Below are 24,162 nucleotides of genomic sequence, written 5' to 3'. Positions count from 1 at the left end.
GCAGGTTAAAGTTCATGATACCGCAGAGGAAACGGGCTAGATGGCGTCCTGCTAGCTCGATATTAACGGCACGTAAACATGCAGAAAAAAACACTTGAGCCTGTAATAAATCAACTTCAAATAGGCCCCTATTTATTCTTATCTTGTTGTTCAGCAGGTGAAGCTCATTGTAATATTCATGAGTAGTTATAAATTATTGTAAGTTGATTCTGATTTCCTTTGTAACAAGTTTAACGGCAGCTGTCACATGACATCATTTACACGTCTGTACTGCACGTTTAGTTCAGGAAAGAGAAACGGAGATGCTCGAGAGACATCAAATGTTTAAGCTTCCTGTAACGTCTCATGTTTCTCACTTTCAGATCACACCGTCAAAGACAAAGAGAAACCGAGAGACCGAGAGAAGAAGAGAGAGAGAGAAAAAGATGAGAAAGAGACGGAGAAACGCAAACACAAGCTGATGACGGAGATCAAGAGAGAGAACGGAGAGGTGAAGATCCTGCAGACAGGTGAGACTGATTTTGTCTGTTTGTGTCTACTTCCTCTAGATCAGCGCTTCTCAATCCAGTCCTGAGGCCCTGCAGTGCTGAACTATTATTGAACACACCGGATTGAACTTATCTGGTTATTTCCTGAACTGAGCGTTTGAAAAAACAGAGACATCCAACAATGTGCAAGGAACTGAAATTGAAAACCTAAACTTTACCCTAAAACCACAAACACATCAGAATTAAAAAGAAAAAGTTTTTAATAGGCCTGTCAATTCAATTGGTTAATTTACTGTGATTAATTATTTGAAAAATAACATGTTATTAAATTAGTCATTTTCCTGACATAAGGAATATTCCTATCATCAGAGCAGTTCAAGCTTGATGTACCACCTTGTTGTTTTTGTGAAGCTTTGGCAGTAGGAAGCACTTGAAGCTCCAGCTGTACAGGAAAAAACACACCTCATCAAACCAACGAGAGACAGCTCACCCTTCCACAGATGACTCAAAGACATCTGAATGGAGTGTAGGGATCTCGAGATGTTTCAAACTACGTTTAACTTGACAGCGTCCTAAAATCCCAGCACTTATGACTAGAGATGCTGAAAACTAGTTACTAGTTAGACTGGTAAGACACTCCAAAATGAATAAATTAATTTTACACTGTACTTTTTATATATGACGCTCGTAGAAGTCTGTACCAATGAAATACTTTTAACAAGACAAAAATGTTCAGGTATTCAGCAGGTGTAAACTAGGCCTTCATGTAGTTGCAGCTCAACTCGAGTATTTTGAGGAAAAGATTCATTTTTATATATTCTTTGTTTGCTTTGGCATGTTGATCAAAACACTTTCTCTTGTGACAGGATGTTTGAGTTCAGACATAAAGCGTCTGAGAGGCGTGTTCTCTGTAACGGGTGTCGTGTGAGTTAAACTCATCTCTCTCTTGTGTTGTAGGTGACCGAGAGAAACCCAAGATCAACTTGGCTGAAGATTTACTGATGAAGAAGGTGAAGAAGAAAAAGAAAAAGAAACATAAAGAGGGTGAAAAGTGCAAACGGCCGAAAATGTTCAGCAGATCCAGCCAGACGGTTTGTTCCGATCTGGCTGACCTGATGTCCGTATCTGGAGCAGAATTCAAACCTCCTCTTCCCGTCCAGCAGGGCGGTGCTGGTGGACTGAGGCAGGAAGAGAACGGCGATCAGAACTCGAGCACGGTGAAAGCTGGAAAACCGCCTGGACTGGATTGTCTGGAGTTTGGCCGTCTGGTTCACGTGGAGCAGCAGCCGAACGGTGGCGCTCTGGTTCTGCATGCGTACAGCAGTGAAATCTCAGTTCTGTCTCCTGTGGAGATGCAGAGGTTCGCTCAGGAGTTTGTCAAGTTATCGTTCAGCGAGGACTGCGACAGAGCTGCCAACTACGTGATGGGCGTAATTCACGGTGCCGCTGCGTACCTCCCCGACTTCCTGGATTATTTCTCTAGCAAGTTCCCGAACTCGCCTGTTAAAATGGAAATCCTGGGAAAGAAGGACATCGAGACGACCACTATGGCAAACTTTCACACTCAGGTAGGTAAACATACACACACTTTGTTGTACAGTCATGTGACTAAAAAAGTAATAGACTCAGATACATAGCTGACACTTTAGAAAAGATCTTTAATAAAGTCATTCCTTTTTTTTTTTGTTGGATTTTTCCCCTTTTTCACCCAATTTGGAATGCCCAATTCCCAGTGCGCTTTAGTCCTCGTGGTCGTGTAGTGATTCGCCTCAGTCCGGATGGCGGAGGATGAATCCCAGTTGCCTCCACGTCTGAGATCATCAACCCGCGCATCTTATCACGTGGCTTGTTGAGCGTGTTGCTACGGAGACATAGCGCATGTGGAGGCTTCACGCCATCCACCGCGGCATCCGCGCTCAACTCGCCACATGCCCCACTGACAACGAACCACATTATAGCGGCCATGAGGAGGTTACCCCATGTGACTCTACCCTCCCTAGCAACCGGGCCAATTTGGTTGCTTAGGAGACCTGGCTGGAGTCACTCAGCAAGCCCTGGATTCAAACTAGCGAACTCCAGGGGTGGTAGCCAGTGTCTTTTATCACTGAGCTACCCAGGCCCACTAATAAAGTCATTCCTAAATCAGTTACCATATTTTCTGGAAAAAAAGTCGCACCTTGTCAAAATCACGTTGAGAGAAAAAAATTGCTGTTTCATGCAGCCGGCATTAGGATCCGCAAGCAACCTATCTTCCCTTCTGCCGAGAAGGCTACAGCTGTAGGCAGAGCTCCAAACCACCAGCACTGATATAGGAAGCCCTTAATCTAACCCTTTTCATAACCTTGAGTGGAAGTGATGTCACCATTTGGAGTTGGTGCACCCCCTTCTGCAGTTACCCCACCCTCTTTTGGAGATCTCCTGCCTGCAGGCATACCTACTTGCTTAAGCCACTGTAAATACGCACTCCGTGACGATTACCTCAAGATCTACGCATCTCTATGCTGTATACAAATAAACGGCTTTTAGTTTGTGAGTAAAACAGAATGGCTGTTGTATTTTATTCATTCATTAAGTTTAGCGACTGTCTATCTGTGGATATTTCTGACATTCCTAACCCTATTTGCTATGCACTAATTATCCGGTTTACTGACTGAATGTTACATTAACAATAATTTTATAATGGATAGAATATTTAAACTGGTTTCATAAAGTACTTTGTAAAAGCAACATACTCTGGCTACTTCACAGCGTGTCTACCATCTCTATAACTGATGTTTTCATCTGTTTGTGTGTTTTCGTGTGCATCTTGTTTGACCAGCCGACATCAATTACGTATAAAATATGTAAATAAGTTGCTTCGAACTATAAGTTGCAGGATCTTTCAGATGATGAAAAATAACCTGACTTATATTCTGGAAAATACAGTAGGTTTTTATCAAAAATAGATTTAATCACTATACCTTTTATGGTATTTTAACTTGCTGGTATGGCAAATCAAAAACTAACAGATACAGATGAGTGTGATGTCACTTGTTTGTAAATCGTGAGTGTGTGTGTGTGTGATGTAAAGCAGAGATTAGTTAGAACTCTTCAACCAAGAGGGACCCTTCAAGGTTTGTGAAATATAGCGTTACGCTGCAGTACACTGGCGATGTTCTTTTTGAATGGATGTTAATGGTGGAGATGCTTCAGTATGCATATTAAACTGCCTTTGTGAGGAAACTGCTCATTACTTAAAGGAATATTCCAGGTTCAATACAAGTTAAGCTCAATCAACAGCTTTTTTTTCTATTAATATTTTTTTTTTTTATTGATTCAAATAGGTGACAAAGAAAAACAAAACAAATATACATTGAATCAATATTTAACTCCCTCTATTACCCCTCCCAATCACCCACCCTGAACTCCAACGAACATCCCGTGGTCACACATAAGTACACACACACAAAAAAAGAATATAATAATCATACACATCTAATACTACGCCTCTCTCTCCACAGCCCCTCCCCGAGAGTCCCCCAAAAACTCCAAATAACAGCCCCATTTCACATCAAATGACTCCCAGATCCCCAGCCTTCTATAAGACACCTCCTCGAAAGCAGCCACACTCCCCATCTCCGTGCATCACTCCCAAAATGAGGGCGCTCCAGCCGACTTCTATCCCCTTAAAATAATCTGTCTGCCTGTCATCACACTGGTCAGAACCCAATTTATGTGTTTATCCCCTATTTTGATGACTGCCCCATCTCCCAAAATACAGAGTCTGGGGCAAAACGAAACCTGAGTGCCCAACATGTCTCACACAAAACTCTGAACCTTCAACCAAAATTCTTGGATGTTAACACCCCCCCAAAAAACATGGTTGTCTCCATCCTACGATTGGCATCGCCAGCAGGTGGGTGTGTCCTTAAGACCAAGTCCATACAATCTAGAGGGGGTCCAATAGAATCTATGTAAAATCTTAAATTAAATAAGGCGCACCCTTGCATCTCTAGATGCAGACTTGATGTTTTTTAGAATACTAGCCCACACTCCCTCCAATACCAAGTTTAAATCTTTCTCCCATAATCTCTTGAGAGAAGTTAAAGCTCCAGACTCTGAATTAACAGGGAGTAATACACTGATGCCTCATGACCTTTTCCAAAAGCAGTAATCACCTCTCCCAGAGTATCTGCCGCTTTAGGGGGGTGTATGCTACTCCCAAAAATAGTACAGAGCAGGTGTCGCAGCTGTAAATACCTAAAGAACTGAGACCTGTGGATCTTAAAATGTTGAACCGTATTTTCAAAGGATCTCAATACTCCACTCTCATATAGGTCACCGAGTGTATTAACCCCCCTCACAATCCAATCTGACCAGCAGAAAGGGGACTTATTAATACATAATTTTGGGTTCACCATATGCTCGAGGCAACATTTAAATAAATGTCTGAATTAAACACTCTGGACACTTTTGTCCATACCGAGTGTAAATGTGAGATATCGGGGTGTAACTTCTCCAGTTTGTTTAATAGAAAGGTTTTGCAATGGCGAAATAGGCAAGAAATTCCTGTTCAATACAAAACCAGGGAGGGGCTCTCTCAGGTGGAAGCGACCAATGAACCAAATGTCTGAGACCGAATGCATAATAATAAAACAAAATCTTGAGTAGGCCTAACCCACCTTTGTCAATTGGCTTATGTAACTTACTGAAATGTAATCTGGGATGTTTACCATTCCAAATGAAGGACTTCGCTATGCTATCAAATTGCTTGAAATAAGAGAGGGGGACATCTACAGGGAGAGATTGTAGCAGGTAGTTGAATTTTGGAATACAATTCATTTTAATAACATTAACCTTCCCAATCATAGATAAATGTAATGAAGCCCACCTGCCCACATCGCTCAAAACTTTTTATTAAAGGGTAAAAATTAACTCTGACTAAATCAGACAAATTTGCTGGGAATAAAATGCCCAAATACTTAATGCCCTGTTTGGGCCACTGGAAGGTGCCCGTTTGAAAACTCGTTACTGGACAGTACGCTGTCAGAGCCAAAGCTTCGGATTTAGACCAATTGACTTTGTATCCTGAGAACTTAGAAATGGAATTAATAATTCTGTGGAGGCAAGGCATAGATCTAGTAGGGTCAGAGACGAATAATAAAATATCATCTGTGTAAAGCAGTAGCTTATGCGCCACACCTCCCGCCGTCACCCCTGGAAAATCATCCTCCTTACGTATAGCAGCTGCTAATGGTTCCAGGGCAAGACAGAACAATAACGGGGAAAGAGGGCAACCCTGCCGGGTGCCCCTATTCAGAGTAAAATAATCTGAAATTAATCTATTCGTTTGAACCGACGCTACTGGATGTCTATAAAGTAACTTAATCCATCCAATAAAAGTATTCCCGAATCCGTATATTTCCAAAATCTTAAAAAGATAATCCCATTCTACTATATCAAACGCATTTTTGGCATCAAATGAGATGGCAGTGATTGGAGATTGATCATTTGCTGCTGACCACATGATATTGATGAAACACCTAATGTTATTGGAAGAGCTACGACCCCAAATAAACCCCACCTGATCTATATGTATAAGAGATATCATAACTTAATCGGTTAGCCAAAATGTTTGACTATTTTTACGTCTAGCTGGATCAGGGAAATTGGACGGTAACTCTTACACTCGCTTGGATCTTTGTCCTTTTTAAGAATCAGACTGATCCGGACTTGTGTCATGGTTGGCAGAAGCTTTCGATTCTTTAATGATTCCGTATAAACTTCTAACAAAAGTGGAAGCAGTTCTGTAGCATAAGATCTAAAAAATTCAGCGGCAAAACCATCTGGCTTAATTACCTCGTCAAGCTCCTCCAAGGTTATCTCGGAATCAAGAGAGTTTTTTTGCTCATTCGTCAGTTTAGGAAGATCTAATGGTTCCACAAAGTTTCTAATATCTTCATCAGTAGATGAAGATGTGGAACTATAAAGATCAAGATAGAATTCTTTAAAAGCATTATTAAAATCAATGGCTGAGGTAAATATTTCATCACCAGCAGATTTCACTGAGGGAATGGTAGAAAAAGACTCTCTCTGCTTTATATATCTAGCCAAAAGCTTCCCTGCTTTGTCCCCCGACTCAAAGTATGACTGTCTTGCCCTGAATAACCAAAACTCCACTTTCCGTGACAAAATTCCTTTACTCCTCGCATCGCATTACACGAGATCTTTATTGGATGATCTCAGAAATTTCTGGATTTCTGAGATCATCCGATAAAGATCATGTTACGCGAGGAGTAAAGGAAGGCTTTCTTGGATGAACCACAACATTTTCTTGTTCCCAGACTTCGCGAATTTGACGAGAGAAACGTGGTCGATTCAAGGAATGCAAGAAACTCTTACATCAACGGAAGGTCGCTTTTACACTGATGTTCCCGGCCAAATTGAGAATAGATACTAAGGATGGCCGCAAAATATTTACATGTCCCCAACAAGCATTGTCCTTCAAAGTCAATGGACTGAGCAAGTCACTGTGTGATGCAGCCGAGTGGACTTGACTCACTGAACATTCACTTGACCGTCCAAGGAAACTGAGCGCCTTTTGTTTGTTTTTGTGCTGGTTCCACCTAGCGGCTGGAATTTGTTTTGTGGAATAACACTCCTTCGGGACAGTATGTGGATGAATCTGCATGTTCTTTGTGCTTATGCCTCATATTGGCTGGAGTTTGTTTTATAGATTATTTTATGTTGTGTAATTCTGTCTCTCAATTTTTATAGAAACACCGGATTTGAGCAATCTGACGGCAAAGTTGTCGCGGGGTCTCTCATAGGCGTACATGGACTGTTTGAGTTTAGAGGGATGTCATGCATGGGATTAATGCACACGTTTTTCTTTTTTCTGTTTGTTTGGTTCGGAGGGAAGTTCGGGGTTTGACTGATGCACTAATGTTTGAATGTGGTCTTTATAATCTTGTTTTTGACCAATCTATTTTTTTTTTCTCATATGTCAAATGTTAGTATGAGTGGATTGTCTCTCTCCATGTGGAATGTGAATGGGTTGGGGCACCCCATAAAAAGAAGGAAGGTTATTTCTTAAGCGTAAGAAATATGAAATAGTGTTTCTTTTAAGAAACACATCTTTACTCGCAGGAAGCTGAAAAATTTGGGAAGATATGGGGTGGACATGTTTTCTTTAGTGCTGGCTCAAGTAAGAGCAGGGGAGTCATAACATTGATAAGTAAACATCTACAATTCAAATGTCTCAAACAGATTAATGATAAATTAGGAAGAGTCATTATTGTTTTAGCAGAAATTCAGGGGCAACGGTTAATTTTGGCTAATATTTACGCACCTAACGCTGATGATCAGGGCTTTTTTATAGATCTTGAAGGGATGTTGCAAACTGCTGGCTTCGCTTGAGCATGTAAGTGTCTTTTAATGTCTCCAGAGCATGAGGATTTTGAATTCTTTGACATATTGTCTTCATAGAACAGTCAAGAATCTGAGTAATGAATCTCACTGGTTCATGGCACAAAAAGTATTAAAACTAGCAAAGTACGCAGAGCTCGCCGTTCACATGTCCGAACCTCACATGGTGCCACGTGACTCCCCAATCAACAGCATTTGTAAATGTTGATTATCAAAAATGTATTTTGACTTTAAAAAAGCACAAATCTGTGTTCCAGTGAGACACTTACAATGGAAGTCAATGGGGTCAATTTCTGGAGGGTTTAAAGGCAGAAATGTGAAGCTTATAATTTTATAAAAGCACTTACATTAATTCTTCTGTTAAAACTTGTTTATTATTTGAGCTGTAAAGTTGTTTAAATCATCATTTTAGGATTTGCTGACATTACATCATCATGGCAAGGAAGTTGTATAATTGTCTGTAACTTTCCACAGATGTGGTTAGTAAGTGATTTTATCACAGTAAAATCATGTTAACACACATATTGTTTATGTCTTGTGTCTATACTTTTGAAACAGTGAGTATTTTAATGTTTACAGATTATTGACGCCATTGACTTCCATTGTAAGTGTCTCACTGGAACACACATTTGTGCTTTTTTTAAAGAAAAGGAGGGATGGTTTACCACAAATGCTGTCGATTTGAGCTTAACTTGTACTGAACCCGGAATATTCCTTTAATGAATTCTCCTGTCTGCTAATCTTCAACATGTTTTACACTAAACAATCCTTTTGGAATGAACAATGTGTGGAGCTTACTTGGATAAAATAGCTTTTTTAATAAGAGAAGTCACAGACAATTTTGCGACAGGTATGTGTCAGTTTACGGCTCTCCCTATTTATTAGTGTGTTATCCACTTTATCCAAATGATCACTTACTGTCGCAACATGTAAGTTGGCCATTACACTCTCTCCTCTGGTAGAGCCACAGAGGTTTGTATCTCAGTATAAAAGAATCTGGATGAGTCACTCCTGAAGGCATTAGCAATCTGGACGTGACTTCAGTGATGTCATCAATCCCACCTCAATCCCTCAATTGCATCTCAGACACAAACATGTTGCTGTCTTATTGTATTTATGAACATTAACATGCACAAAGCATCTCTCTCTCTCTATATGTGTGTGTGTAATATATACACACTATATTAGGGATTTTAAAAATACCATTACTATGATACGATGTTGATACAAAAAAAAAAAAAAAAAAAAAAAACGTTGTGATACCATAGTCAATGTGAAGCACACAGCACATGCAGACTGTATAATTCAATAATTAATTGCAGAATTTGTGCTTTAATAATCACACTGAGCCAAATAATCAATCACTTTTCCGGAGGTGTGAAACTACCATCAAAAACACACCGAAACTGAAAAGATCTTGATTTAACTGCTGAAATTGTGACATAAATATATTACAATGGAATAATAACATGTAATCTTCACTGTAGTAGTAATAATAACAATAATGAAAAATAATAATATTTAAGCAATATATCACTAGCAAAACTGCTGTTGTACTGAATAAAAGTTTTCCTCAATGTTTTCATTTATTCTGTGATGCTGTTGTGCAGCTCTTTATTTGACAAATAAATAAGACCAGTTTGGTGTTTTAGATTATTCTTTGAGGATCTTTATTTGCTTAAGAAAACACAATGATATGTTGAAAAGTAATTTTTCTATTTTCATTTGTCTAAAGTTTTATGGATTAATTTGATTAGACACTTTTGATGATGAAATTGAATGAAACTAAAACATGGAATTCAGAAAATATAAAATGGAAAACACTGGATTTGGGGGGAAAAATAAAACACTTAAATGAAAACATGCATTTGTTTTAATGTATTATTTACATTGATATTTAACTTTTTAAATAGGCAAAAGGAGTGTGTTCAATGGCATTTTACCCATTTATGATGTATCGAAATTGGTATCGAGAATCGTGAAATTTTACTGGTATCAGTAAAGACTACTGACTTTTTTTATTTTTTATTATGACAACCCATATATATACATATTTGCATTAGATTTGAGGGGTGTTTATTAGCAATGCTAGTTTATATCCTAAAATTGTTTGTGGTGTTCAGAGATGGAGGGAGGAGCGACTATTATTATAATCCTCATCAAACCCAAACATTAACTTCTTTGAGTGTGATTCTTTGTGTTCAGGTGAAGAGAAGTTACTCTCATGGGACGTACCGTGCTGGAGCCATGAGGCAGATCAGTCTGGTGGGTGCTGTAGATGAGGAGGTGGGTGATTACTTCCCAGAATTCCTCTGTATGTTGGAGAAATCACCATTCCTGGAGGTGAGTTTATATCTGTCTGTCTCTCTCTCAAACACATACACAAATTTTGTTGTGACAGCAGTGCATTGAGTAGTGGTGTGTGTGTGTGTGTAGCGGACGTTGCCATGGGGATCGTTCTCCAGTCTGAAACAGATGAGTCCAACAGACAGTGATGATGGTCCCATCATGTGGGTTCGGCCCGGAGAGCAAATGATCCCAGTGACAGACATGCCAAAGTCTCCATTCAAACGAAAACGGTACCAGCAGCAGTCAGCACTCATGTCTCTCTGATGAACTCAAAGTATCATTTGTGTTGCCTCAGTGCTGTAGATTCAGTAGCACTGCAGGAATAACTGACTTAATCAGTGGAAGAATGCAGATACTTAAGATGTTAACAGAACCGAATGTCATGAAAATCATTTAGGTACAGTCGTTTTTTAAAAATGGAACCAAAAAAATCTCTGTTGCCAAACCGACTGATAAACTTGGAGATTATTCAGGAAGCATGCATCTCTCTCATCAGCTGTTGATCATGATAAATGTTTCTGATTTGTCCTTCCTGCAGGTCGACCAATGAAATTAAGAATCTGCAGTATCTGCCGCGTGCCAGCGAACCGCGCGAGATGCTGTTTGAGGATCGAACCAGAGCTCATGCCGATCACATCGGTCAAGGGTTCGAACGACAAACCACTGCAGCTGTGGGAGTGCTGAAAGCTGTGCGCTGCGGTGAAGGGTGAACACACACACACACACACGCACAGACTTTTGAAGCAATATTATTGAGGAACAATCTTTTGTTTTGGTGATTTCCTTGACTCTTGTGTATTGTGTGTGCTTGTGTCTCTCAGTCCTGATCCTCCTCGTATTACTAAAGACGTGATCTGTTTCCACGCAGCTGATTTCACTGATGTGGTTCAGCGACTGCAACTCGACCTGTACGAGCCGCCGCTGTCTCAGGTGAGGTCACTTCATGTGACTACTGGTCCAGGTGTTCAGGGTTCATACAGAGTGAAATGCTTGATTTTTGGCAGGTTGTTGACTGTTATAAACAATCTAAAATTCTTTAGAATTTGAAATAGATATTATACAGTCTTTATGTTTGTGGTGTCTCGTCAGCGCGGGAGTGCACGTGCACCGCTCTGCATCTTTTCTCTCTTGCTCTGATGTCACGCACACGGTAGTACTGCACATCTCCATTGTGGTAGATTGGCGCAAAAGAAATTATAACTGCATCTCCAAGTGCCATTTCATGACAGCTGGCTGGAAGAGGAGAAATGAAATCTCTATGTGGAGGAGCTATCAACAACAAGGAAATCATACATCTAAGTGTAAAAAAAAAAAAAAAAAAGACGCCAATGGATGTTACAATGCACTTATCAGCACTAAGCCAAAGATTTAGTTAAAACTTGAATTTACTTTGGGAAAATGTACAATCAATATGTAATATCGCATGAATACTTAAAAGTAGGGCAGAAAGTCATTAAATATGTCAAATATAGGGCTTTTTAAAATAAAATTTTCAGTCGGGACATGGCCTGTGCGATTTATTAAACCCCCCAAAAGGCTGCAATTATATTAAATAAATGTACTTATAGTCTGGATTAAGATGGTCCAAGCACAGCCACTGTGTTAGCGGCTCGCAAACAGCGAATGGCCCACACAAACTCCTTCCGTCTCTGAAGTGTTCTGAGTTTGGTTTGTGTGGTGCGTTTTTACTATAATGTGCACTGAGACGGAAAGTGCTACGAAATCTCTTTATTTTCACGTAATTCAAAGCATTCTTGTAATAACGTGACACTGGGGCACAGAAAAGGTGGCATTTCACCACATGGTAAATGAGCATGTTTAAAAAAATGATGCAAGAAATACAAATGTCTTCAGTTTACCATTAAAAAAGACTTGAGGGTTTAATTGGATAAATGCTGTGTGAATGTAAAGAAATAACGACTGAATTATTACTATTGTATTACAATGAAATTAAATAATAATCATTCAGTATTACATTACAATAATATAGTATTACAGTTTGCTTTTGAAATGAACTTCCATGAATGATGCTTTAAATAATTTTGTATAATTTGTAGGTAAATATTGTTTAATCATTGGCTTTTAATATGATTAACACTAATTTATATTTATGATGAATATTATTCTTCCATGAACTCAAGTGAAAAACATGACTTATTATTTTAAGCTTGTAGAAACCCTGTTTGATAAGCGGTGTCACATGTTCTAAGTCCTTGGTTTTTTATTTATTTATTTATTTTATTTTTTTTATCCCCTTTTCTCCCAATTTGGAATGCCCAATTCCCACTACTTAGTAGGTCCTCGTGGTGGTGTGGTTACTCACCTCAATCCGGGTGGCGGAGGACAAGTCTCAGTTGCCTTCGCTTCTGAGACCGTCAATCCGTGCATCTTATCACGTGACTCATTGTGCATGACACCACGGAGACTCACAGCATGTGGAGGCTCATGCTATTCTCCACGATCCATGCACAACTCACCACACGCCCCATTGAGAGCGAGAACCACTAATCACAACCACGAGGAGGTTACCCCATGTGACTCTACCCTCCCTAGCAACCGGGCCAGTTTGGTTGCTTAGGAGACCTGGCTGTCACTCAGCACACCCTGGATTCAAACTCACGACTCCAGGTGTGATAGTCAGCGTCAATACTCACTGAGATACACAGACCCCCATTCTAAGTCCTTGTTGAATGTTTGCCTCAGCCTGGGTGTACAATTATCCCTTACATATTTTAGCTGTCAGAACAGCTGAAATTACTCAAAATATTAATAATAACATACTATTCTTCAAATCGGTCTAATATTTACAGTCACATCTTACACTGGTGTGGGGGAAAAGAATCCGATCACATTAAATGTATTTCTGCTGCAGATGTGCGTGTTAGAGGTGAGATTCCACATGCATCTCATATCTTGTCACATAATAACTTGTTTTTCAAAGCATTTTTCTTTTAGCCTTTATTCAAATAGCTGGGGACAAAATATCAGTTTTTGCCATAATTTGAAGTGGAAAAACACACAACCACACAAACATTCTTTGAAAATAGCCAAATCTATTTGATATTTCTTTTCATTTTCCACATGATAATAAGTAACTATAGTAACCAGGATTTGTTTTCGCCCATGGTAATTCATGCCCTATAGATAACTGGTGTTGCCAGCTGTATCTGTGTGTTAATGCAAGACTTTGGTTGTAATCATATTAAGGAGTCCATTCATGGCTGTCTTTGTGTTTAAAGAAATTCTTGAAACTTTAATTTTTATAGATTGGGCAATGTTTGAAATCACAGAGGATAATTTTTTTATCATTGCATTTTTGTCAATTAACATTTTAGAATTGGATAATTTTTATAGCTTTGAGGTGCTTGAAAAAGATGATTAAGGTACCTTGAAAATGCTTGAATTTCACTCTTAAAAAGCTGAATGAACCCCGGGTGTTGCACCACAGAGTATGAGACTCACTAATACACATCATGGCATTCCTTATTTGCTGGTTTTTGTGCTACACAATTTGGTCAGAATTTGTTGATATATGTCAACTGTTGCAGTAGTAATTTGTAATTATAATATAATTTTTTTTATAATTACATTTATTTATCACACACTATACATTTGCACATATACAGTGAAATTCTTTTTTTTCACATATCCCAGCTAAGCTGGAGTCAGAGTGCAGGGTCAGCCATGATACAGCACCCCTGGAGCAGATAGGCTCAAGGGCCTTGCTCAAGGGCCCAACAGTGGCATCTTGGCAGTGCTGGGGCTTGAACCCCTGACCTTCTGATCAGTAACCCAAAGCCTTAACCGCTGAGCCACCACTGCCCCTAAATGAGTGAGATGAACTGTGACATGATAAACATTAAACATCTCACAAATTAGTAAGCAATGCCTTTTATCTCCAAACTAAGTCACATTTACCCAATAGAAAGTGTGTTCACACTGATAAAAAGAACCAAACTCAAACTTCTTTCAGTTGAACCAAAAGTGAATTTCGTCAAAGACACCAAGTTCTGTTTGCATTCACATTGTGCATATTAAGTATTTTTCCCATTTAAGTTGTGATTGAGTTTTGGATAAAATTGTGCAATGTGAGTCAATTTAAATGTCAAATGTACAGTGGCAAGAAAGTATGTGAACCCTTTGGAATTACCTGCATTTATGCATAAATTTGTCTTAAAATCTGGTTTGATCTTCATCTCAGTTACAATAATGAACAAACACAATCTGTTTTAACTAATAACGCACAAATTATTGTATTGTTCTTGTACATATTGAATACATCATTCAAACATTCACAGTGTAGGTTGGAGAAAGTATGTGAACCCCTAGGCTAATGACGTCAACATAAGCTAATTGGAGTCAGGAGTTGGCAAACCTGGCATTCAACTGATGAAGTGAGATTGTAGGTGTGAGTTAGAGCTACTTTGACTTATAAAAAGCACTCAAACATTTTGAGTTTGCTTATTCACAAGAAGCATCTGCTGACGTGGACCATGCCTCGCAAACAGAGATCTCAGAAGACCTGCGATCAAGAATTGTTGCTTTGCATAAAGCTGGAAAGGGTTACAAAGTTATCTCAAAGAGCTTATATATTCATCTGTTCACAGTTAGAACAAATAACACACTTTTGCTTCACTGTGTTATTGTTGATTTTTTTTTATTTTTTAGATTGACTACCTACACAAAGGACTGAATGAGCCAGTGACAGCTCTGTAACATCCAGTCTATAAAATCGGACAAAAGTGTGAGGTGATGCCCAACTTGCAGCTGCACAAATGTCCTGGACTGAAATGCTTTTAAACAGTGCCCGCGAGATAGCCATGCCTCTGATTGAATTAGCTCTTAAGCCCTCTGGAGGTCGCAACCCCAGACTATTATAACTAAGTATAATAGCCTCTATTAACCAATGAGTACAAACGTAGAGTACGAACTGAACACAAACGGTGAAGCCGCTCGACCTCTGGCGAGGAAAAAGGTGGTGAGTGAAAAGTTAGAGGTTTTGACACTGTTCAAATGTCTTGCACACCTCATAAATCAGCAAACAAGCGGGTGTTGACCCATTTTATTCGAGTCAGTCCCCAAATGACAAGCTAATATGGCAATCAAATCAATCAAATCGAGCAGCGAGATAAACCTTGATGATAGAAAAGGCCCTGCCTTTATATAGAAGTTCCTGCAGAAAACACAATACATCTGCCACTGAACACAAAAATGGAACAGTGTGTCTGTTTGCACACTGCTCAAACAGCCCATTTCCGATCATACACGGAGCGCGTTGAAGCAGCTCTCGCGCTCTGAATTGTTTCAATCACCCTGGGGGGTAAACCCGTGACACTCAAATTTAGCCTCTCACGGGCCAGGCCCAAACAGCTACTCAGTCTGGGGCGGGATAAATATAAAATATTTATCAAAATCTGATAAAAACAGGAGATCCCTGCGCAACAGGAGCTGCCAAGGCTGGGCGCACAAAAGTTGAATTATCTTCGCAAGCCACAGTTTCCCTGGCAAGTTTGGGGCAATCGGTATGACTGAGTGACCAAAATTAAACGTGTTAGTGGATGCGTTTCTAAAGGATATATGGACTCTAAGTGCAGCCATACAATAGGAAAACTGATAAATTAATATATTAATAGGAGGTATATAATAATAGAGTCTCCAATATTGGGCACAACATCGCTTATCTGCATCCCAGGCACGCTTGAACATTACAAAAATTTGCATCTCTCAATTCACCACTTTTATAGCACCACAGCAAAAAATATTAAACTCACTAGTTTGTTGTTGGACGACTTGTGAAACATCCTGTTCCATTGTCGAGTATCTTTATATATGATTTCTGTCCTCTGACTTCTTTACATCCGCTGTCTTCAGTAACCTTTGGTCATTCAAATGCTCCCAAACACATGATTAAAGTCACTTTTTTGGTGGATATGAGTCTGGTAGATCAAATTCATCTGTTATAGTTTGGAGTTTGTGTTTAAACCCCAGTTTCACATGAATTGAAAGTTCCTCCTGATTAGCATTATTAGCAGTGTTGTCCAGGGGTGCTGTTTCATTTTCTCATGAACTCTTTTGATCAGGAACAATATCAGCTTTATTTTATTTATAATGAATATAAGCTTGATTGTCTTTTCCACATTTTCGCTGAAATTAGCTTACTTTAATAAGAAAATAACACCAGTAAGACACGCTCGTTCTCCACTATCAAATCAAATCACTTTTATTGTCACACAGCCATATACACAGGTGCAACAGTGTGTGAAATTCTTGGGTGCAGTTCCGATCAACATAGCAGTCGTGACAGTGATGAGACATATACCAATTTACAACATCAAATTAACACAACACAATTTAAAGTCTAATATACACATAATTACACACAAAACAAAATATACAATAATAACATACACTGTACAGTATACAATACACACAATATAGATATACATTATTAAAAAAAAACATTATCTGTGCTCAGTGCGCATGCAACTACAAGCATCAACCAATGAGAGAGATTTTGCACTAATAAAGGAAGCCGGCACACCTGCACGCTCTCTCTCTCCCTTGCGCTCCCTTTCTCTCTCAAACACACACACAGACACAGACTGTTGCAATTTGACAATGCTCTGGTTAATGCCGGATCGTCTAAAACAACTTCTGGAAAGCAAATATCCCAAATCTTACATTTACTGGAGCAGGATCCAGCTCAAATTAAGCACTGCTTCTGAGGTATTTGAGGTTTCACAAATCCAGAATGGGACAGAGACCACCTCCTCTCTTGGGGATGATGAAACCCTGGCGGCTGTCCTTCGATGGCACAATGCTTATTGCTCTTTTGCTCAGCAAATTGGCTATTTCCTCCTAAAATCCGAGCTGACTCCCCCTCCGCTGTTGACATTAACACACTGTTGAACAGGTGGTTTTACAGCGAACTGCAGCCGATAACCCCATTTTATCGTAGACAAAGCCCAGGGATGAACTGCGCATGCGCTCCAACTTTCTGCGTGAACAGAGAGGGGCCCGCTGAAGCTCTCACTCACTGATGGTGCTGTGGCACCATCTAGTGACAGAGGTGGGGATTACAGCTCTGAGTTCAGTATCAATTTATTTATTTTTCACACACTGCTGTGCCCTTGGCCAACTGCCTGGATGCATGGAGATTTTTATTTCTGTCACATGTTTTTGTGCAAACTTTCCTCTCTTTTCTGACCCTGTGGATGGTACAGAGGGGAGATACAAACTGAGAGGCACTAGGAGAACTGTGCCAACACTCTCATTAAATCGTTTGTGCATGAACCGTGTAACAAAACTTATGGTTTGATTCCCCTTCCGAGTCCTCTTGGCAGTAAGGGCGGAAAACAAACTTACTTCTTGAGGGAGGAGTGGAACAGAGACTCTGCAAGTGCTGTTCACCCGCTCCATGTCCTGAACCAGAACACTGGTTGTTCCCCTGAGGGGTAGACAGACGATATTTGGCTGCCGCCACTGCGAACAAAACCTAGTTTTGGATGTGCCCCTCCCTTACCTGACTGCAGGGGTGGTGGAGGCCTGGTCTGGGTTCTAAAAACAGATTGTCCACCTCTAAAATGGGTTGTGAACCCAGAACGTGATGACTGCGGGGGACGAGCAGTCTTGTTTCCCTAAATCACACTGCTGCCGCATTGTGGACACTGTAGCCTTGAAAAGGGCTTTCGGATCGACTGGGGCATTGAGGAAATCTTTCTTCTCCCTCTTAGACAGGCCAGACAGACTGAGCCAAATAGCCCGTTCGCCCACAACGGCGAGTCCCATTCTGCCAAAACATCTGCCACTGAACAATAAAATGGAACAGTGTGTCTGTTTGCACACCACTGCTCAAACAGCCCATTTCCAGTCATACAAGGAGCACGTTGAAGCAGCTCTCGTGCTCTGAATTGTTTCACTCACCTGGGGGTACATCTGTGACATTCAAATTTAGCCTCTCACAGGCCAGGCCCAAAGAGGTACTCGGTCCGGGGCAGGGTAAAATATTACCCCCACGCTTGCGACAGGAGATCCCTGGGCAACAGGAGCTGCCAAGGCTGGGTGCACAAAAGTTAAATTATCTACGCAAGCCACAGTTTTCACAGTATGACTGAGTGACCATATTATCTTAGTCTTTTTAGAGTTGGAATGATCAGACTCAGTGGAGAAAACCCATAAAGTAGCACATTTTGGCCAAGGATGTGCTAGAGCATCCACACACACAGGAGCACCATCTCGCGCCAGAGAGAAGAACAGAGGCTTTTTTGTGCGACGTGAAGAGATCTACGGCAGCTCGTCTGTATCTCTCCCACAGCTGAATCACCACCTGAGGGTGAAGTCTCCATTCTCCATTAAGAGGATTCCCTCTGGACAGGAGATCTGCCCCCGTATTCATCGCTCCCGGAACATGCATCGCCTGTAATGAGAGAAAGCAGGCACTGCTCCACACAATCAGCATTCTGTGGCTGCAGATCTCCGCATCTGGCGCCCCCACATTAATTTATTGGCCCATCTCCATCAACTCAGTCTGATATGCTGTGAGGAGCGAGGTGGCGTTAAGAGCCCTTACAGCTAGGGCTGAAGTTTGGTAGATCTTTTGGTAAATGGAGGCAGACAATCTCCATCCGTCCCCACAATGGAGCGAGAGCAGATGAAAAAGCTGCCCAACGATCGGGGTGAAGGTGATTTGCCACCGTAGCCACCCTCCAGTCGAGGCAGGACATCCCCATATCCTCCAGCCTAGAGAAACCTTTAACAGGCACTCTGTGCAAAAAAGGCTTGTCCCAAAACCGACGCGCACAGAGACTGCTGGAATACATTGTTTGACCGGGGCAGCACGAGACGGCATCCGTTTGCCGTCCTTCAGATCCCTCTCTGTACCCTGGCCAGTCTGCTGTGATGGCCAGTCATGGAGAGCTTGGCTGCCGCCCTCTTACACATTTCAATAAGGTCCAGCTCTCCTTGGACAGGAGAGGGCAAAGCGCCCATCTCGCTACCCGGCCGGGAAGGAGGAAGAGCGGGGAGAATGGCATCGTCTTCATCCTCCTTGCCATCGTCCTTCAAAAGACGATCATCAGTGTCATCTTCCTCTTCTCTGTCCCCGCCAAAGGGGCTGATTCAAAGAGGGGAGGAAGAACGGGGAAGACTTCATTCATGAGGTCACCCAAGTTGTGCTGTCCTTGCAGCTGGGGTGGGTGGGTCTTTCTCCGCTGGCGGTGGAGAAAAATAGGGATCCTCATTATTCGACACCGCAACCCGCACCTTCCTTTCCAAAACTCTCCGTACAAAACGGGAACAATGCGGGCAACACTCAGGATTAGCGAGTGCGGCCTGCGTATGCCTGACCCCAGACAGACAATACATAGTGGGTGGGAATCCTTCGGCAAGATTATAGATCCACAAGCGCATGGATGGGAGGGATCCTTCCCCTTTGCTCCACCGCTCTGTGAACTCATAGTTTCCATGACAGAACCCTGTGAATGTTTAATGGGATGTGTTAAAGACACAAGATTATAATTGTTTGTGTGTTGTTAGCTTAAGCACATTGTGTTTGTCTATACATGTGACTTTGATGAAGATGAGATCACATTTTATGACAAATTAATGCAGAAAACCAGTTAATTCCACAGGGTTAACATAGTTATTCTTTTCACTGTATATGCTGTAGTGTAAATGTGTTTTCTGTCTGTCTTTCTCTAGTGTGTGCAGTGGGTAGACGATGCGAAACTCAATCAATTGAGGCGCGAGGGAATCCGTTACGCTCGTATCCAGCTGTACGATAACGACATCTACTTCATTCCTCGGAACGTCGTTCATCAGTTCAAGAGCGTGTCGGCTGTGTGCAGCCTCGCTTGGCATGTGCGTTTGAAACAGTATTACCAGAACGGCAAGGAAGAGGCACGTAAGGAAGATGGTGGTCAGATGAAGCACATCAAGCAGGAGCCGCTGAGTGAGAACATTGACTTCAGACCCTCGGGAGAGACGCCTGATATACCGCAGATAAAGGTGGAATTGGCAGAGCCAACAGCCGAGAAATCGCCCAAAGCTCTGCCCAGCAACAGCAGCTTGACTTCGCCTCCTGCCAACTCAGCTGATGGGCAACCCAAAGTGCAGCACGAATCAGAATGTCAAAGCGCTCTGTCACCCCCCCCCACTGCTACACCCAACGCTTCACGCAGCTCAATAGCCAGCCCGCACACACCCAAACACTCAAACGCATCAACGTCCACTAAACAGACACACACCTCAACACCTACCAAACAGACACACACCTCTACTTCTACCAAGCCAACACACATGTCAACGCCAACCAAACACACATACACGTCAATGCCAACCAAACATACACACACCTCCAAATACTTGCAATCTTCCTCTGTCCCAAAACCGGGACAAGCCCCCTCATTACCAAACAAACCCACCCACTCTACTAACGCAACCAAACCAACCCACTCAACTAACACAACCAAACCAACCCATTTAACTAACACAATCAAACCAACCCACTCTACTAACCTAACCAAACACACCCATTCTACTAACCTAACCAGACCCACCCACTCTACTAATCCAGCCAAACCAACCCACTCTACTAACTCAAGCAAAGCAACACACTCTATGAAAACAGAGAAATATACACACTCCACATTAATAACCAAACCCAGTCCCAAACTGAGCTCTGGACTGTCAATCAGCTGGACTGCTCCGCCCCTGGCCCCACCCCCTCTGAGGCCAGACCGCCCACAAGACTCTGTTTACCCAAAGGCCGTCAGACACCCACATAAAACACACAAAGACTTTTTATACTGATTTGTACAGAGCAGCTTTTAAATGGCCCTTCTTTTAATCATTTATTTCTGCTTTTGTTTTTAATCTAAAGAGAGAGAGACCCCATGAGTTCAGTAAGACAGCTGTTGAATCTGTCTCTCTCTCTCTCTCTCTCTCTCTGTGTCTGTCTCTCTGTTTCTGCACTGCAAAAAAAAAAAAAAAAAAAAACTTTAAACAGTATTTTTGTCTTGTTTCCTAAAAACAAGGTACATTTTATTAGAGAAGCAAAATTGCTTAAAATACTTATTTTCAGATTTATGTTGAACATTGTTTCCCTCTTGTTTTAAGCTTAAACCTCATGATAGATTTATGCTTAAAACAATTGAACAGTATGCCAGTGGAGTTGGATAATAAAGTGATTGTGATATTGCTTTTATACAGCAATCCAACAAACAAGTAAATAAATTAGGAAAAAAACAAGGAATGTCCCTAAAATCCTAGTGTGTTGAACCACCTCCTGAAGACGTGGATTTAGGATCTTGTTTAGAAACAATCGAAGCTGCTGTTGCCGTTTGAAAGATGCGCACAAGCCACCATTTCTAAAGCTGGCTCTACGCTAGCTGATTTTTCCAATGATTTTCAGGTGTTAGCTTCATTAACTTAATCACCGGCCAGGCAGAGGAAGACAGAGCACCCATTAGCACCTCTCAGCGGGAGGTGTTAATCACTTGACCGTCGGGACTCCCTGCTGAGTTAATGGCTTCAAGCAGGGTCCGAAATTAACTTTTTAGCCCACCAGCCAAGTTGACTGGTAGATTGAAGCAGTGGATTTTACAGACATGAGACAAATAAACAATAGTGTAAGCATGTTTAAAATTAACTTTAAATGTTTTATTGTTTTTATTATTTATTAAATATTTAATAGCTAGATAAGTCTTATTTTTCAGATTATTCACTTACAACAAAAACTCAATTTGTATTTTAAACTACATCACTACTGTCATATGAACGAGTGAGTCTCATGAGTCTTAAGTACACAGTAACAGTTCTTGGTTTACTTGGGGTGAATAAATTAATGTAGTCAGCTCCAGTCTTCTTGATTCACTAAAAAGAACCTGTTCAAAAGAATCATTAAATTGGATATTGGTCTACTGGTAGCGCTTTGACTCATCTCGAGCTGTAGATACAGTAGCAAAGAGGGTTGCTGCGGTGATTAATAGTAGTACAGGAAACACAAAGTATTTTAGTCTGGTTTTTTTATCCACATCACCAGAAGAATGAACGTTAACGAAACCAGATGTCATGAAAATCAGTTGGTTTAAATTATAATGCGATCATTACCAGAGAATTTGTAATGTGTGGTGGTGGGTAATTAAAACATTCTCGCACATCCACTGGAAATCCAAGAGGGTTCCTCCCTTCATCCCGATGGCATGAACGCTCATTGCTTTAATCTTGCATCAAGATTTACTGCTAACGGTACACATCAAGCAGTGGCGGCCCGTGCATTTTAAGTCTAGGCCTACAGTGCGATTCATGCCATTAAGAAAACACAGTTTCACAATGAATAAGATGCCGTATGCCCATCATACATTACGTGGCAGTCAACTAATACCAACTGACATTTTAAAAACACGTCCATGCACGAAAGCCTAATACCAAGAAAAATCTCTCTAATAATATTTGCAATTTAAATTTTGCTTGCAATAAATTTTGTTTCGTCAGGGTGCACGGTTACTTTTCAAAACTTGATCCGACACTGAATGTTCAAGTAGCCTAATTTACACTTAGAAAACTCCTGATGTTGCTATAACAATGCAAAAAGCACTTACCAATTTACTTGAAGTGAAAATCAGCTCTCATTTCCTGTTTAATTAATCAATCGCACGATCATGCAGAACATCTCAGGTTTTTAAATCCATAAGGATCGCTTTCTCAACGGTGATAGCAGCAGTGATGACATCTGACTTGTCAGCAAGATCTCACGAATTTTTGAAAAAGTTGTCACTTTGCTTGTAAGCATTGAGGAATAAATTCTGATTGGATAAATTTTTTTTGTTTTTTGGTATTCGTTTGTAGATTAATTAGGAGTGGAAAGCGATTGAAAATACATAGGCAAAAAGGTCAATGTGAATGAAAGGATGAAAAAAATATTTATTAGGAATGTTACACCAGCAGAGAAGGCTTTGCTGGCCCTGAGAAATCACCACTGATGTCAAGTGATGCGGAAGAAATCCGCTCGCCACACCAGAGAGCTGCCATGTATTGTCTATTAGCTTTCGGTACACGAGCAACGCTATCATCTTAAATATGTGCGATTACAGTTGGAAAGATGCCAACTTCATTTTCAAATGCCCAAAGTATACAAAGTGTTGATCTATTAAACTTTTGCTTAATTTAACAATTAAAGCACTGAATCCACCTTTGCTCATGTGCTAGTGGACACAGCATTTTAAGAGCTGTTATGTGTAAACACCTGTGACCTCAATGACTGTAGGCCTGCAGAGCCCCCTTGTGGACAAAACTGGTACGTGTCAAATTATTTTACAAGCTGACATGAAATGAAAGCAGCCAAATTGGCATGTGATGCTGCAGAATTCACCGGCCAAATAGAAAGTGTACCTGCATTTGGTGCTTGGCGGGTGTTAATTTCGGACTCTTGCTTCAAGCACTGAAAACCACATCTGTTGTTTGAAAAAATCATTGTCACATAGAAGAACATGATGACAAGCTGATCTGAACTTTTTTTTGTATTACACTCAGCTGCATATCATCTCAAATGCTGATTAAAATCCTTAGTGATTCTGTTATTCTGCAGAAATAATGCAAAAGCAACAAATTACATATAAAAATAACCTTGATGGACATTTTACAGTTTTGGTGCATTTTAAAATATAACCTTGTGAAAGCCAACCGAACCATGAAAAAAATGCAACTGTAACTATTTTAGCCTGTTTCAGAACAATCAAGCATGCTACAGGTCTGAAAATGCCTCATTACTCTATTGCAATTGCAATTTTACTCATGTTATTTTGTCAGAGATATATAGTTGCGATGAGTCCTATGTATGTCTTACGTCTGACTGAAGAGAGAGAGATCTCAGCAAAACAGTCTGCATGTGTGACACCCTCGGCTAAAATGAGTTGTTTTG

The 24,162-nt window shown here is 40.7% G+C and overlaps 1 protein-coding gene across 1 annotated transcript in view; it reads left to right on the top strand.

The window, feature by feature from the left end:
* Positions 1-24,162, top strand: part of LOC127435172 (lysine-specific demethylase RSBN1L-like) — a 30,390-nt gene that overhangs the window by 5,453 nt on the left and 775 nt on the right. The window contains exons 2-8 of the mRNA XM_051688415.1: positions 363-509; positions 1,446-2,056; positions 10,101-10,238; positions 10,332-10,474; positions 10,783-10,950; positions 11,066-11,174; positions 19,944-24,162. The exon at positions 19,944-24,162 is cut by the window's right edge and continues 775 nt beyond it. Of these exons, the coding sequence (XP_051544375.1) occupies positions 363-509; positions 1,446-2,056; positions 10,101-10,238; positions 10,332-10,474; positions 10,783-10,950; positions 11,066-11,174; positions 19,944-21,053 (2,426 nt within the window). The 3' untranslated portion in view covers positions 21,054-24,162. The remainder of the gene's footprint in view (positions 1-362; positions 510-1,445; positions 2,057-10,100; positions 10,239-10,331; positions 10,475-10,782; positions 10,951-11,065; positions 11,175-19,943) is intronic.

This window comes from Myxocyprinus asiaticus, chromosome 45 (assembly GCF_019703515.2).
Source record: "Myxocyprinus asiaticus isolate MX2 ecotype Aquarium Trade chromosome 45, UBuf_Myxa_2, whole genome shotgun sequence".
NCBI lineage: Eukaryota > Metazoa > Chordata > Actinopteri > Cypriniformes > Catostomidae > Myxocyprinus > Myxocyprinus asiaticus.
This window is presented reverse-complemented; position numbering and strand designations above follow the sequence as displayed.